This window comes from Stegostoma tigrinum, chromosome 9, assembly GCF_030684315.1.
Source record: "Stegostoma tigrinum isolate sSteTig4 chromosome 9, sSteTig4.hap1, whole genome shotgun sequence".
Classification (NCBI taxonomy): Eukaryota; Metazoa; Chordata; class Chondrichthyes; order Orectolobiformes; family Stegostomatidae; genus Stegostoma; species Stegostoma tigrinum.
In genome coordinates this window covers 29,824,395-29,841,880 of record NC_081362.1, presented here as the reverse complement: position 1 = coordinate 29,841,880, position 17,486 = coordinate 29,824,395, and the positions used below count along the sequence as shown (strand labels likewise).

Genomic DNA, 17,486 nt, shown 5'->3' with positions numbered 1-17,486 from the left:
TTTGCAGTATTCTCTGCACCAGTAAGTTTACTGTTATGCACTTAAACAGACTCCGGCTTTGCCTTCCAGACTGCTCCTAGAGGATTTGGCACCCAGGTGACCTCTTGGAAAGGAAACAAAGAGATGAGGGAAAACATGCAAATAGGATGAGGGGGAATCTGATTGAAACTTACAGGATACTGAGATACCTCGATCGAGTGGATGTGGAGAAGATGTTTGTATTAGTTGGAGAGACTGGGACCCAAGGGCAAAGCCTCAGAATGAATGGACAACCTTTTAGACCTGAGATGAGGAAGAATTTATTCTGCCCAGGGTGGTGAATCTGTGAAACTCATTGATGCAGAAGGCTGTTGGGTCCTATCAATGAGTCAATTTAAGATACACATTGGTTCTTGATTAGAATAGGGATCAAGGTTTACAAGGAGAAAGCTGGAGAATGAGTTTAAGAAACATATCAGCATGATCGAATGACGGAGCAAACTCGATGAGCTGAATGATCTAATTCTGCTCCGAAATCATACGATCTTATGGGCCGGATGGTTTCATTCTATAGTCGTACAACCCTATGATTGGTCTTCGCGAGGGTGCCTCACAAAATCTCTGCATTGATATCTGATCTAAAAGATTAAATAGGAATGGCACTGGCTTTATCCTTTACGAAGAAAAGATTCAACGGTTTGCAGCTCGATATGAGCCGGGGCTTTTCCACTCCGTGATCATGCATTCCTTGGAGCCCTGTCATTCATCTTTGGGGGCGTGGTCACCAGCTGTTTGTACCCAATGGAAAAGATGAGGGAGCGGGACCTGACGTTGGGGCCGCGCCCACCATTGATGATGTCCTTGCGGGGCAGGTCGGGAGACCCCACCATGAGAACGCGTGAGTGGAACTTGGGGGCTTTGGGAGGTGTGTGCCGTGCCGCCATTTTGTAGGTCGGTGTGTGAGAGAACGGAAAGGGGAAGGTAGAGTAATTCAACTGACAGGGAGGGATTTGGGGAGTATCAGCCGGCATCACATCTACTTGACTTTGCTGGCATAGAGCAGCATGTGAGTTGGTGTTGTCCCTGGTTGTAACTCGGGGTGGGAGGGGGCTGGTACCGTGCCCGAAAATCGAGCAGTGTCAGCGAATCCATGGGCCGCAGGCAGACCCGGAGCCTCACTCTGGGTAGGCGTGGGCCGGGGCCTGGACACTGAGACCTCTGCTGTACTGAATGAGCAGAGTGTGTACTCCGTAAATCGAAGGGGTGGAGTTTTTAGCTCCGGGATTCGAGGCCGGACTGTAGCCTTTGTCTATGTCACATGGCTGCGGGATGGCAGGGGAAAGCTGGAACGAGACAGGACCGCGTTGACTTCCTTTATTTTCCCCCGTCTCTCCGATCTGACCTTCCCCCTCCGTGGCCCTGACTACTTTGGAGTGGTGTCGGTGAATCCCTTTCCCAGTTACTGGACGGAGTGTTAGTTGGCCGGCACTTCCCGCTGTTGCCGCATCCCAGACATATGTTCGTGAACCGGTATTCGCTATCGTGCTCCATTCGAGGAGGCGAAAAGGCTTGTTTTATCATTTGTCATTTATCTTTGAACTGGAGTCTATTACTAATGCAAGCTCGCTGGCTGGGCTGGGAACGATGACTAAAGCTGAGATCACTGCAAACGGATCTGGCAATATGATTCCTAGCCAGCTTGGTCATGTCTAGTCCTTTTCCGCTCTAAATGTTTTAATAATTTTAGGACTGTCAATTTAGGGCTATCAATTTCTAAGACATTACCGCGCCTATTTTTGCTTTCATTTATGTGTACACGTGTACAGATGTCTACTGAAGAAATGGCTACCGAGCATATGAATGGAAATGGTACGGAAGAGCCGATGGATACTTCCACTGCCGTTGTTCGATCTGAACACTATCAAACTTTATTAAGTGCTGGTTTACCAAAGAAAGTTGCGGACAAGCTAGATGAGATGTATTTAGCAGGTATGGTTGCAAACTGCATGAGTACTCTGTACTAAAACTTATCTTGCTATCAATTTGTTACCTGTTTCAGTTTGATACGTTCTTGTGTCCATTTTGTGTTGATTATGCAATTTCAATTCCATTAAAAATATGGGGATACGTCAAGGAAAGAACACTGCTGGCATTCTCGTGGAATACAGGGGGTGGCTTGGACTGACTCATCCTGCAAGTGATCTTCATCTATTTATAGACAAAGGAAATATGTATGCAAGAATAAGGTGACAAGATCAGTAAAACAACTATCTTTTTGTTGCGTTAATCTCAGAGCCAGCGTTCACGTAGAGAACAAAATGGATAGTTTTCTTGAAAGGTTGAAATTCACCATATTGTCATGCAGGCACTGGCATTGCCCAGTGTTACATTTAAGCCTGCAGAGACGGATCATGATTTGCTTCCTTTGAGTTGTTTGGTTTCTGCTAGAGCCTGCTGAGTCATAAGTTAACTTCAACCTCTTAAATCACAGCAGAAAAGAACTGTGTCTTGTTCTTATTGCCGTTCTGACTGTTTTATTATTTAGTCTGAAGATGTTTAGAGAATGTGAACCATGCTAATCTTGATGTCCCACTATGCTTCATAGACAATAAAATACTTCTGTACTGTAGTCATTATTGAAGTATAGGCAGATTTAAACCCACCAGTCTTTTTTCCATTTAACAAGAAACTTGTTAAAACAAATCATGCAGTAATATTAGAGAAGGGTCTAGGCCCGAAACGTCAACCTTGCTGCTCCTGTGCTGCTTGGCCTGCTGTGCATCCAGCTCAACATCTTATCATTGCAATAATGTTAATTGAGATTACAGTTGGCTAGGAGAGTGTCTGCTGTTCAACAGGTTCATGGGATCATCAACACCCACTGAGGGGTTATTTCTGATAGATTAGTTGCCTGACATACGGCCTAGATTTTGTTGCTCAATTCTTATCTCCATATTTTTAGCAGCATCTAGTGGTAAGAGCTCTAAGTTGTTTTTCATCTAGTTAACTCCATGAATAAAATTTAAATACAAAAGGTTCCTTTCCCTTCATCTTTGAATATCATAGACCTGTTATTTTGCTTCTTCCAGGAAAGTTTGTTGAAGAAATATTGCCTTTGAGCCTTCAGCTATAGGTTATTCTGAAATTGGTGGGAAATGTCCTTCACTACTCTGCTTGAAAAACTGCCTAACCTAATGCTGGATATTGGAATCCCCTGAAGTTTCTTAAAATTACTTATGTCTGTCCTGTCTCTTCTGTTATTGGTGAAACTTATTACTGCTGATTTGCCAACTCCACTCTAATCGCCTGAAGGCCTCCATGTTAATTGATGAGTTCTATCCCTCAATAGTACTCCCTCTTACTTAAAATTTTCCATCACCCTAACCTTTTTTAAAAAAATTGACTTGACTGCCCTTGCAAACTTCCAGCTCAACTCCAACCTGCCTTTCTTATCAAAACCCTCCAGATTCATTGCCACCTCCCATATCTGTTCTTGAATTCCCAAACCTTTTGCTTGAATCCTTCCACTCAGGCTTCTGTTCATGCAGTAGTGCCAAAAGGCTCTTACTAAAGTCACAAATTGGTTTCTGAGTGGCTGTGATGATGGTAAACTTTCCTCCTTCATCCTCATTGCCCTGGTCTACATCTTTATTTGGTTGTACAATTGCTATACCACCTCCACTGTCATTCTGCTAAGTGGGACTGTTCTCATGCCAAATCACTTGCACTATCTTCTTGTCCCAGCACCATAACCTCTGGTGTCTCCCCAGGATCTATCTTTATATCCCTTACTTCTCAACTACGTGCTGCTGCTCAACACCCCCCATTTGAAGATGCGGGGTATGTTTTCACGTGAAGGTTGGCACCCAGCTCTAGCTTATCATGACTTCTCTTGACTCCTCTGCTAAATTCAGACGGATTATGCAGTGTCCAGTACTGGATGAGAATGACAGCTCCAGTTAGACATGGGGGAAGCGCAGCTGTGTTTTTGCCTCCTCTTAAAATTTTAATTTTCTGATTCTATAGAGATTTATAAAATCGTGGATAGCCAAGATCTTTTCCCTAGGGTAGGAGAATCCGAAGCTAGAGGACATGGGTTTAAAGTGAAGAGAGAGTGTTTTTTAAAAAGGGACCTACTGGGCATCTCTCTTTTTATGTAGAGGGTGGTGTGCATATGGAATGAGTTGCCACAGATGGCTTGGTGCACAATCGCAACATTCAGAAGGCATCTGGCTGTGTACATGAATAGAAGGATTTAGAAGGGTATGGGCCAAATGCTGGCAAATGGGACTAGATTAATTCAGGATCTCTGGTTGACGTGGATGATTTGGCCTAAAGGGTCTGTTTCTGTGCTGTACATTTGACTCTCCATGACAGTACTCTGCAATTGTGCCAGTCTGTTCGTGACCTTTGTTATGCTTTGTTATTGCAATTCCATTTGTCATTAAGACTTTTTTCTCCATCTTGATGAAATCACCTGACTTTGTCCTAATTTGAGCCTGTTCCTGAAACCTTGATATATTTGCCCTCTGCTCAACTAATTTCTGATGAGTGTCCCAGATTGTATTCTGTCTAAACTTGAGGCATCCACAGCTTATAAACTTAGGCAATGCCCAGTTTGCTGATATACATTGGCTCCCAGTTAAGCAGTGTCTTGAAATGCTGATCCTTGTTTCACAGCTTTCTTGGGTCCTGTGATCATCCCTACACTCATGCACTTGCTCCCCTACTTCTGGTATGAGTGCATTCCTAGTTATAACTGCTGCAACAGTGGTGGCAGTGTCTTCTGCCTAGGTTCCAAGCTCTGGAATTCCCTCTATGCCTTTCCACCATACCTTATTTCCCTCCTTTAAGAGACTTCTAAAGTTTGACCAGTCTTTGGTCAAGTTAATACCACCTGACAGAGCTCACTCACGCTTCTGGTTTTTAAAATGCTTTTGTGTGTATATAATGTCTGGGGCCCCTTCATACTTGACAGGCACTACGTAAATTTAAATAATTGTACACTGAAATTCTAGTCTGGGATACCTCGAATACAAGTAGACCAAATGACCTAGCTCCATTCGACAAGATCATGGCTGATCATTTGGCCTTGCTATTTTGTCTCTACCCCTTCAATCTTGACTCAACTATTTTGTAAAAGTTTTTTTAATCAATCTTGGATTTGTTCAATGATTTGACCTCCATTGCTGCCTGGGACTCTCAATTCCAATGATTCACAGCCCTCTGTAGAAATTCCTCCCGTTCTCCCTCCTTAAATGGACTAATCTACTTTCCCAAAACTGGCCTCCATGTTCTAAATGTTTCCAAGTAGAAATATTATCAACGGCTGTTCTGTTGAGCCCCCTCAATGTCTTTTACTTCACTGAGATTGCATCTCATTCTTGTAGAATTTAGGCCCAGTCCACCTCTGAACTGTTTCAAATGCAGATATCTTCTTAAGTGACCAAAACTCAACACTGTACCCTTGGTGTTGGTTTCAGTAATGTCCTGTATAGTTGCCACAAAACTTTTTATACTCCTCTCCCTAGCAGTAAAGGCCACCATTTCACTTGACTTCCTAAATATTTGATTTCTACTTTTTGTTTCAAGAGCAGAGAACCCTGGAGATCTTAATTTTGTTTTTCTTTCATTTTAAATAACATCTTGCTTTTCTAATCCTGTAAACCTTTGAGTTCAATGTAAACCTGAGCTTTACAAAAAAATGTTAACCTACATCAGTTAAAATACTCTTATGGTCATTGGCTTAAGTACGTCAAAACACTTTTGTGTTTGAGTAGACAGAAAATTTTATCCTGGTATTTGTCGCTGGTGCAGTAGAACTAAGGATAGCGTGTGTTGCTTTTAGGAATTTGGGGTTTCCATGCCATTTTGTGAGATGAGTTGAGATTATTTTCACCTTTTTAAGAATGAGGATCCTGTTTCAAGTCACACTTCTAATGTATATTGTTCTTTTGACTAAAACATTTTGGAGAACAGTTGGATTTGTATTGCTGGAAAATCCTTGTTTGTTAGTGTTTGCTTGGATTTGTTTTGTAGGTTTGGTTTCTCACAGCGATTTGGATGAGAGAGCAATTGATGCCTTGAGGGAATTCAATGAAGAAGGTGCATTGTCAGTACTACAACAGTTTAAGGAAAGTGATCTTTCCCATGTTCAGGTAAGAATTGTTCTGTTATGGTCATTCAAAATATAATGTTGTATACGGATTACAAATGGTGAATTTTTAATGATATAACAGTATGAATGGAGTTGAGTTTGAAACTTGCCATTAACAATCAAGTGCTCAAATGGATCAACTTGTGCAACTTCAAGTGTCATGTATCACAATATTAGTTTTATTTATCCTACTAATAAATTCACAGTTGGTTGTCTGATTTAGCTAAAGCAATATCTGAGAGAAACTGGCCGTAATGGTATGACTGTCATTCTTGGAGTTCATATTTATAATATTATTATTTCATTCATTCTTAATAGTAAATAGGAAATGGTATGTAAGTGTACTGCAGAATGTGTATAGTTCAATGTAAGTTTAATGTCAAGGTTGAATGTATTTTATTTTAAACCATAGTGAATTAGCAGTTAGACCAATGAGACTTTTGTGTGTATATCAAATCCTCTTTTGTTCTAAGGTAGTTGATAATGGTTGAATTTTGTTTTCCATTGTTTTGATTAATCCTTACTCATAAGAAAATAGTTTGAGTGGAATTAATCTATTCTTTAAATTGAGTTTAAAAGTAAATTATGTATATCAGAAGTGGAGAAATCGTTGACTTCATTGAGGCACGTCAGTTTAAATGGCAGAGGTATTCAGTTGGGAGTGAGTTGCTGTGGGAATCCTCAACATTGATTCTGGACCCTGTGCAATCTTAAGACAAGTTGGTCATGAGTAAGGGAGTCTCCTGCCAGCAAATATGCATAAGCACCCCCCGATATCTATGCCGCATCTGGTTCAGTGCAGGATCAAAGAGTGCAACCAACTCGAGTCATTTGGGATCAGAGGGGAAATTCTCTGGTTGGAGTCATACTTTGCACAAAAGAATATGTAGTCAGTCATCTCAGCAGGAGTTCTTCAGAAGGTGCCCTAAGCCTAACCGTCTTCATTTTCTTCAGTGACCTTTCCATCACAGCTGATTTGTCCAATAATTGGGTTTGGGCTGACATGTGGCAAATAATATTCAGATGATAAGTCAGGCAGTGGCGACATCCAACAAGAAAACCTAGCCATTGCCCCAAGACATTTTAAGGGTTAGTGCCCCAAAACTGCAGTAGACTACCAGTGTAAATATAATGGCTGCAAGAGGCTAGGAATGTTGTAGTGAGTAACTCCTGATTCCAAAGCCTGTCCACCTTCGAGGCATAAGCCAGAAGTGTGTTCGAATACTCTCACTTGCTTGGATAAATGCAATAACATTAAACAAGCTTGATATGATCCTGGGCAAATCACTCCCGTTGTTTGGCACTGCATCCACCAACATTCAGTCCCTGTTCTGTTGATGCTAATTAATGGCAATATGTGCCATCTGCACAGTGCACTGCAAGGATTCACCAAGGGTCCTCGAATGGCACCTTCCAAATCCATAGCTGTCTATCCCAAAGGATAAGGACCATAGACACATTCTCTTCCATATCGTTTGTTGTTCATGATTTGGAAATGTCATTATTCTTCACTGTCATTGGGTCAAAATTCTGGAACCCCCTCCCAGATGGTATTGTGGATGTACCGACATCAAATGGATTGCAGTGGTCCAAAGATGGCAGCTCACTGCTAAAGGTTATCCTGTTCAATTGGTTGAGTTAATGGGCCATGTAATCTTGTTGACTTTGAGAGATTTAATTCCAATGCTGCCCCCTAGGCAACACGCACTCCTTGCTCGTGCTCCCTCCTGGGCCCCCCATCCCCATTTTGTGGCCGCGCCCCTCAGACCAGCGCTGTCAATGTCTACTGGCATGGCAGTCTTTCAAGATTGTTGGTTTCATTGAAACCAAAGCTTGGAATGCTACTGTGAGCCTATATACATTTTATAAGGGGGGGGGGCTTTTACAGTCCACTTCTAGATAACCTTCAAAACTTGTGCTCTTCGATCAGCCTGTGTGGTCAGGGTTCAGGGAGGAGAGGTGAGCAGAAGTAGTTTTTGCTTTCAAAATGTACAGTAAAAGCTGCAGCATTTTTAAGCGATTGGGGCCCTCTCTTTCATAACATTGGGTCCAGCTTTGGATCTCGAGCAGAATCTCAACTCCAGTAGAAAAATGTGTTTTGGTTTAACTGGTATAACTCCCCAGGGAGTGGGGAGAGGTCACAATTTGGAGGGTTGAAGAGTGGGCTGGACGATTGTTCCCGCGTCTCCTGATCAGAAGTTTCAGGATTCGGGGTTGCTAGCATGCAGGCGGCATGTGTATCTTAAGTAGCCAGGTAAGTTTTGTTTGTGCTCCTGAGATGCTGCTTGGCCTGCTGTGTTCATCCAGCCTCACATTTTATTATCTTGGATTCTCCAGCATCTGCAGTTCCCATTATCTCTAAATTTGTTTTTATGTGAGGGATGGACTTATTTTACTTACCAATGTTAGAATTTAGTAATCTGAAATATATCTGGTTGGAGGGTGCATTGTTTTAACAATGTAAGACTGTCCTCATTTGAAAAGTGCAATCTAACTACGGCTTTCTAACATTCATTGTATGAAATAAACATGTTGCTTAATTCCTGTAATTTTCAGAAATACAGTCACAACTTTGAAGGCTTATTGTAATGTTTCTTTCTGTATAGAATAAAAGTGCTTTTCTATGTGGAGTAATGAAGACCTACAGACAGAGGGAAAAGCAAGGATCTAAAGTAACAGATGCTAATAAAGGTCCAGATGAGACAAAAATTAAGGTGAATTCCTAACACTGAGGCAATACTCTGCCTTGTCTGACATCTTTGTGGTAAATATTTTTTGCGTCTAAGTTAACAGAAAATCTCCAACAGTGGTACAGCACAAGAACAGATCCTTTGACCCACTGTCTGTTCTGACCGTAATGTCATTTTAAATTAACCCAATCTACCTGCAAATGGCCCATGCCTCTAATTGCCTGTTCATTATCTGTCTAAATGCCTCCTCAATATTGCTATCCCATCCTGGCAACATGTTCTAGAAACTTATCACCTGTGTGCCCTAGCGTTTTTTTTATCCTGGGGGAAAATACTGATTATCCACCCTATCTATGCCTCTCAATTTCACATACTACTTTCAGGTTTCACCTCAGCCTCTGACGTTCCAGAAAAACAATCCAATTTTGTCCAACCTTTCATTATAGCTAATGCACTCCAATCCAGGCAACACCCAAGTAAACTCGTTTCACACCCTTTCCAGTGTCTCCACATATTTCCTAAAATGTTTCTAACAGAACTGCACACAGTACTCCACGTGTGAACTAACAAAAGTTTGCAGCAGCGGTATGATTTACTAACTTTTACACTCAGTGCCCCAACAGATGTATTGGTTTTCTTTACCACCATATCTGTGTGTGTTGCCACTTTTGGGGAGCTATGGGCTTGCACCACAAGATCCACTTTACGTCAGTGCTTCTAAGGGTCCTGCTGATTTACTTCAGATTTGTCCATATTAAACTTCCATCCACCCTTTCTCCATTGAACTTTCCAACTAGTCTATATCGTGCTGTATCATAGAACTGGAAAACGTTTTGGCCCACTGTCGTGCTGAACATGATGCCCTTTCAAACTAATCCTTTCTGCTTGCCCTTGATCCATAGTTCTCATTCCTTGTGTATTCAAGTGCAGATCTAAAAGTCCCTTAAATGGTATCCCTGGCACACCACCCTACCAACCTCCGGATACAACGCATTATCCTCCGACACTTCCGCCATTTACAATCCGACCCCACCACCCAAGACATTTTTCCATCCCCACCCCTGTCTGCTTTCCGGAGAGACCACTCTCTCCGTGACTCCCTTGTTCGCTCCACACTGCCCTCCAACCCCACCACACCCGGCACCTTCCCCTGCAACCGCAGGAAATGCTACACTTGTCCCCACACCTCCTCCCTCACCCCCATCCCAGGCCCCAAGATGACATTCCACATTAAGCAGAGGTTCACCTGCACATCTGCCAATGTGGTATACTGCATCCACTGTACCCGGTGCGGCTTTCTCTACATTGGGGAAACCAAGCGGAGGCTTGGGGACCGCTTTGCAGAACACCTCCGCTCAGTTCGCAACAAACAACTGCACCTCCCAGTCGCAAACCATTTCCACTCCCCCTCCCATTCTCTTGATGACATGTCCATCATGGGCCTCCTGCACTGCCACAATGATGCCACCCGAAGGTTGCAGGAACAGCAACTCATATTCCGCCTGGGAACCCTGCAGCCATATGGTATCAATGTGGACTTCACCAGTTTCAAAATCTCCCCTTCCCCCACTGCATCCCTAAACCAGCCCAGTTCATCCCCTCCCCCCACTGCACCACACAACCAGCCCAGCTCTTCCCCCCCACCCACTGCATCCCAAAACCAGTCCAACCTGTCTCTGCCTCCCTAACCGGTTCTTCCTCTCACCCATCCCTTCCTCCCACCCCCAGCCGCACCCCCAGCTACCTACTAACCTCATCCCACCTCCTTGACCTGTCCGTCTTCCCTGGACTGACCTATCCCCTCCCTACCTCCCCACCTACACCCTCTCCACCTATCTTCTTTGCTCTCCATCTTCGGTCCGCCTCCCCCTCTCTCCCTATTTATTCCAGTTCCCTCCCCCCATCCCCCTCTCTGATGAAGGGTCTAGGCCCGAAACGTCAGCTTTTGTGCTCCTGAGATGCTGCTTGGCCTGCTGTGTTCATCCAGCCTCACATTTTATTACCTTAAATGGTATATGCCTTCTTTACTGCCCTATTTGCATGACCACTATCAGGGAGATATGGGCTTGAACCCCAAGATCCCTCTGTACATCAGTGCTGTTCAGGGTCCTGCTGTTAACTATACTTTTCCTTGGACTGTCAAATGACCTCAGGACCTACAGCTCAAAAGTGGAAGGAAATCATTCTTAATATCTGGTGGACTGCTTCAGAAGAGATGTCAAGTTTGTAGAAGTGTTTGCTGGCAATTGGGAAGGAGTGCTGAGGAACACTGAAATACTCAAATTGGTGCCCTTGGTCAGGAGTGAGCAATTTTAATAATGAACCAAATTTCTATTACTCTCAAAACTCGCTTCTATTAATCAATTGCTAACAATTATAAAAGACAAGATTTTTAAGAAATTCTATTGATACTTCTTGACAGTTCAATGTTACGGGTCAGGATCATAGTGCTTGGTGTACAGGTGGCAAACATTTCGCTGCTTATTTGTTTTGTGCTGGTTTTTAAAAAAAAAAATTCTAACTTTAACTCCAGCTCGAGATGGGCTGGTTTGAAAATATAGATGTTGTTTTATATAACTTCTAAATTGGCTGATGAGATTGAAGGTGCATCATCCAGTTTTTTTTAAAAGCTCTTGTCAATTATTTTGCTAATATCTAAAGACATTGATAGTATGGCAACATGGAATGATTACAGCGCAAAAGGAGGCCATTTAGCATTCTTATGTATCTCATCTCTGGAAGAGCAATTTAGTTAGTACTGCTCCCCTGCAAGCCAGAATGGTTTCTTTATTTTTTCTGTTTAGATAACCTCAACATTTTGTTTCTCCGAGTGTTCTCAATCACCTCTAAGGTGAGCATCAACTTTTCCAATCTGCATCAGCTGCTGGAAATGTTCCCCTGAAGATTTTCTGGTCCTGGGTTCTTGAAGTTGGATGCTGCACTAATTAAGACCAAGGCACTGTGCTTCAAAGATCCACCAGCTTTCTAGCTTTATCCCCCTACAGATGTAGGGCCTTACTACATGAGACAGGTCCATGCTAACCAAAATGTCCGTTCATGCTATCCCCATTTCCCTGCACTTGGCCTGTATCGTTCTAAACCTTTCCTATCCATGTATTCATTCAACTGCCTTTTACTTCTGGCAGCTCATTTCATACACGTACCACACGTGCTTTCTAAACAAAACGTTGCCCCCTGGATTCCTATATATTCTTGCCCCTCTAACCTTAAATTGATGCTCTCTAGTCTTCAATTTCCCCATCCCTGGGGAAAAGTCTGTGTGCATTCACCCCATCCGTGCCACTCGTGTGAGGTGATTCACTTTGGAAGGAGTAATACAGAGTACTGGGCTAATGGTAAGATTCTTGGTAGTGTGAATGAGCAGAGAGAGCTCATTGTCCATGTGCATAGATCCCTGAAAGTTGCCTCCCAGGTTGATAAGATTGTTAAGAAGGCGTATGGTGTGTTAGGTTTTATTGGCAGAGGGATTGAGGTTTGGAGCCATGAGGTCATGTTACAGCTGTACAAAAGTCTAATACGGCCGCACTTGGAGTATTTCCTACAGTTCTGGTCGCCACGTTATAGGAAGGATGTGGAAGCATTGAAATGGGTGCAGAGATTTACCAGGGTTTTGCCTGATATGGAGGAAGGTCTTATGAGGAAAGGCTGAGGGACTTGAAACTGTTTGTTTTTGTTAGAGAAGAAGTTTAAGAGGTGACTTAGAGGCATACAAGATGATCAGAGGATGAGATAGGGTGGACAGTGAGAGCGTTTTTCCTCGGATGGTGATGGGTAGCACGAGGAGACGTAGTTTTAAATTGATGGGTGATAGATATGGGACAGAAGCAGAGGTAGGTTCTTTACTCAGTAGTAAGGGCATGGAATGCCCTGCCTGCAACAGTAGTAGACTTACCAACTTTAGGAGCATTTAAGTGGTCTTTGGATGATAATGGAATAGTGTAGGCTAGATGGGCTTCAGTTTGGTTTCACAGGTCGGTGCAACGTCAGCCGAAGGGCCTGTACTGTGCTGTAATGTTCAATGTTTGTGATCTTGCACACTTCTAAAAGATTCCCCCTCAGTGTCTTATGCTCTAAAGAAAAAAAGCCCTAGCTTATCCAACCTCTCCCTATAAACTCAGTCCCTTGAGACCCTGTAGCACCCTTGTAAATCTCTTTCCAGTTTTATAACATTCTTCCTATAGCAAGGTGACCAGAATTGAATGCAATACTCCAAGTGCAGCCTCACCAAGTCCTTTACAACTACAAATAACTTCCCAACTTTTGTCCTCAGTGCCCTGTCTAACTGTGACTTCACTTTCAGAATGTGCGCATGAGCTACGAGGTCCAGTACACCCTAAAGGCCCTACCATTCACGACGAAACTCCTACTTTGATTTGACTTTCTAAAATGCAACACCTCATGTTTGTCTACATTAAACTCCATTTGTCAGCCCACTTCCACAGCTGATCAAGATCCTGCTGCAATTTCTTATAATTTCCTTGTTGTCCACTATATCGTCTGTTTTAGTGTCATCTGCAAACATACTAATCATGCTTTATACATTCTCTTCCAAATCATTGATTATAGATAACACAGGAATGGGCCCAGCACTAAGGCATGCCATAATCAGAGGCCTCCAGTCCAACAAGAATCCTTCCTGCTGTCAAGCTAATTGCATAACCTTGTATGTCTTTTTAATGGCATTCTTAACTTCCCTGCCTTTTACTAACAATTTGTGCAAATGTACCTCACATGTTTCTGTTCTTGCATCCTTACTTTAGAATTGTGATCTTTAAGGAATGTATTGCCTGTCCTTATTCATACTTTTGTTTCTTTAAATTTCATCTACTACATTGATCTATATCACAAGCTCATCAATACCTGTTGAGATGGGTGTTTGTTCTGTTGGCATTTGTTACTTTCTAATGGTTCTCCTCGACTTGACTAGCAGGTTGTTTGACGACCGTAAATGAAGAGGAGGAGTGGGCTATTTGTCACATCGAGGTTGCTGTACCACTTGATACTGTCGTGACTGTCTGAAGTCTTAACCCATGACTCCTTGTTGATTTAAAAGTCTGCCTTGAATATATTCAATAACTCAGCCTCAAATGCTCTCGGGAAGAGAATTCTTAAGACTAGTCATCTTCAGAGAAGATGCTTGCCTCCTGTCTTGAAGGGAGACCCCTTGTTTTTAATCTTTGTCTTCTAACTAATCACCCCTCATTCTCCTAAACTCCAATAGGTTAAGGCCAAACCTGCTCAACCTTTCCTCAAAAAGACCATCTTTTTATCCTGGGAATCAGGTTTGAGCATTCTCTGAACTACAATGCAAGTGTGTCCCTCCTTGAGACTGCAACTGTTCACAATATTTCAAATAGATCTCAGAGACTTGTTCAGTGTGACTTTGGGGATTATAATCGAGTTCAGTTGTGACCAAAGTATCCATGTGGGTAAAAGTTATTAGGTGCAGGTTGGAGCAAATTATCCTGGTAAATGAAAGTGATTGTACCTTCCATACCAACTGAAGACTTAACTTTGTAGGTAGAAAATTGTATGTGAACCTATCATTGGTTGCAGTTTAAAATTTGTGGCCATTTTTTCACAATTGGGTTTGGCAGGGCTGTATTCTTTGTTTTCTCAGCCACTTTTTTGAATAATTTGGTATTGGTGGCTTTAGATGCTTGAACCTATTTCTGTTTTCTTAGGCTCTCTTGGAACGAACAGGATATACACTTGATGTCACTACAGGGCAGAGGAAGTATGGTGGTCCTCCTCCGCCTACGACACATTCAGGTCCTCAACCTAACATTGGTACTGAGGTAAGCAACATTGACTAATAAATGTAGCAGATCTTGAATGCTAAGTCTTTTCAATTTATATTTCTTGTGTATTGTGTGATTGATTAAAAGTTTAATTGGTTAATTGAAAAAGACCTTAACAGAGAAGTACCAGAAATACATAAATTGTAACAGTTAACTAAATAGGTAGTAATGGCTGGCTAGGTGATGTGCTATGATGTGTGAACAGCAGAGACCACATCTGCAGCAAGTGTTGGTTGCTGGAAGAACTCGGATCAGAACTAATCTGGAATCTGAGCTTCAAACTCTGTGGCACATCCGGGAGGGGGAGAGTTACCTGGACGCTTTGTTTCAGGAGGCAGTCTCACCTGGCAGATTAAGTCATTCAAATTCAATAAGTGTTCAGGGACAACAGGATGTGACTGTAAGTGAGGCAGGTAAGGGAATTCTGAGTGCAGGAGCTTCAGCCCTTGATCTTGTCCAACAGGTATGAGATTCTTGCTCCCTGTACGGATGAGGGAAAGAGCTGTGGACAAGATGAGTCAGCTGACCACAGCACTGTGGTGCAGAAGGCCATTCAAGTGGGGGGCAAAAAGACTAGTTGTTATAGGGATTCTATAATTAGGGGGACAGATAGGATACTATGCAAGCCGGATTGGGAGTCCTGCGTGGTGTTGCCTGCCCTGTGCCAGGATGCAGGACATCTCTGGCCGGCTTGAGCGGATGTTGGAGCAGGAGGGGGAGGATCCAGTTGTTGTGGTCCATGTTGGGACTATAACATAGGCAAGGCTAGGGTAGAGGACCTGTTCAGGGATTATCAAGCACTAGGAAAGAAATTGAAGTACAGGTCCCCAAGGGTCGTAATCTCCGGATTACTGCCTGAGCCACGTGCCAATCGGCATAAGGATAAGAAAGTTAGGGAAGTAAACACATGGCTAAGGGATTGGTGTGGTAAAGAGGGATTCCATTTCATGGGGCATTGGCATCAGTTTTGGAACCGGGGGATCTGTACCATTGGCACGGTCTACACCTGAACCGATCTGGAACCAGTGTTCTAGCGAAAAGGATAAATAGGGTAGTCAGTAGGACTTCCGAATCGGGGGAAGGGAAAGCGAAAGCAACAGGGAGTATGGAGTTGAATCGAAAGATAAGCAGCAGGATAGTATGTGTACAGGTGGGTTTAAGCTTGAGGCAGACTAGGAATACAGCAGAAAGGAAGGATAACTTAGGAGATCTATTGATAAGAAAGTTAGCATTAAGGCACTTTACCTAAATGCTCATAGTATTCGTAACAAAGTAGATGAATTAACAGCACAAATCATCTTGAATGATTTACGATGTGGTAGGCATCACAGAAATATGGTTGCAGGAGGTTCAGGACTGGCAGTTAAACATGCAAGGATTTACAACCTCAAAGACAGGGAGGTGGGCAGAGGTGGCAGGGTTGCCTTGTTGAAAGAATGAAATTAAATCTATGGCACTGAATGACACAGGGTCAGAGGATGTGGAGTTGAGGAACCATTAAAGGCAAAAAAACCATAATGGCAGTTATGTACAGACTTCCTAAGTGATCAGGACCAGGGGCACAAGATGCACCGAGAAATAGATAGGGCATGTCAGAAAGGCAAGGTCACGGTGATCATGGGGGACTTTGTTATGCAGGTGGACTGGGTCGATAATGTTGCCGGTGGATCCAAAGAAAGGGAATTCATGGAATGTTTACAGGATGGCTTTTTGGAACAGTTTGTGATGAAGCCCACAAGGGAGCAGGCTATTTCTGGATTTAGTGCTATGTAATGAGCCTGACTTGATAAAAGATCTTAAAGTAAGGGAACACTTAGGAGGCAGTGATCATAATATGAAAGAGAGAAGGCAAAATCGGATGTAATGGTGTTACAGTTAAATAAAGGTAATTACAGGGGCATGAGAGAGGAACTGACAAATCAACTGGAAGCAGAGCCTAGTGGGGAAGACAGTAGAGCAACAATGGTAGGAGTTTCTGGGTGTAATCTAGGACACAGTACGGAGGTTCATCCCAAAGAAAAGAAAGATGACCCAGGGTAGGATTAGACAGCCATGGCTGACAAAGGAAGTCAGGAAATAAATCAAAGAAAGAGACCGCCTATAAAGTGGCGAAGAGCACTGGGAATTCAGAAGATTAGGAAGGCTACAAAAACAAACAGAAGATAACAGAGGACTAAGGAAAGAGAGGATCAAAAATGAAGGTAGAAATCATAGCTTCTTTCAATACATAAGAAACAAACGAGAGGCAAAAGTAGACATTGGGCCGCTCAATTGATGCTGGAAGGCTGGTGAATGGAGATAAGGAAATAGCTGAAGAACTTAGTAAGTACTTTGCGCCAGTCTTCACAGTGGAAGGCATGAGTAGTATGCCAATAATTAAGGAGAGTCGGGGGCAGAGTTGAGTATGGTAGGCATTACAGAAGAGAAAGTGCTAGAAAAGCTAAAAGGTCTAAAAATTAATAAATCTCCTGGCCCTGATGGGCTAATCCTAGAGCTTGGAGGGAGGTGGCTGAGGAAATAGTGGACACTTTGGTTGTGGTCTTTCAAAAGCCACTGGAGTCAGGGAAAGTCCCAGATGATTGGAAAATCGCTGTTGTAACCCCCTTGTTTAAGAAAGGATCAAGACAAAAGATGGAAAATTATAGGCTGGTTAGCCTAACCTCGGTTTTTGGTAAAATTCTAGAGTCTATTGTTAAGGATGAGATTTCTAAATTCTTGGAAGTGCGCGGTCGGATTAGAACAAGTCATCGTGGATTTAGTGAGAGGGGGTCGTGCCTTTCAAACCTGTTAGAGCTCTTTGAAGAGGTAACACGTAGGTTAGACCAGGGAAACCCAGTG

General features: G+C 42.9%; 1 protein-coding gene across 11 annotated transcripts in view; it reads left to right on the top strand.

The window, feature by feature from the left end:
• The first annotated feature begins 762 nt into the window (after positions 1–762).
• The window catches only part of LOC125454769 (heterogeneous nuclear ribonucleoprotein Q), a 29,319-nt gene continuing 12,595 nt past the window's right edge, over positions 763–17,486 (top strand). For 5 of the 11 annotated variants that reach the window (XM_059648459.1, XM_059648458.1, XM_059648457.1 and 2 more), the window contains exons 1-5: positions 763–877; positions 1,806–1,968; positions 6,019–6,137; positions 8,743–8,850; positions 14,532–14,645. In XM_059648459.1, the coding sequence (XP_059504442.1) occupies positions 1,806–1,968; positions 6,019–6,137; positions 8,743–8,850; positions 14,532–14,645 (504 nt within the window). In that variant the 5' untranslated portion in view covers positions 763–877. Of the gene's footprint in view, positions 1,046–1,805; positions 1,969–6,018; positions 6,138–8,742; positions 8,851–14,531; positions 14,646–17,486 lie in introns of all 11 variants that reach the window. The other 6 variants (XM_059648461.1, XM_059648460.1, XM_048535949.1 and 3 more) reach the window with 5 other exon arrangements.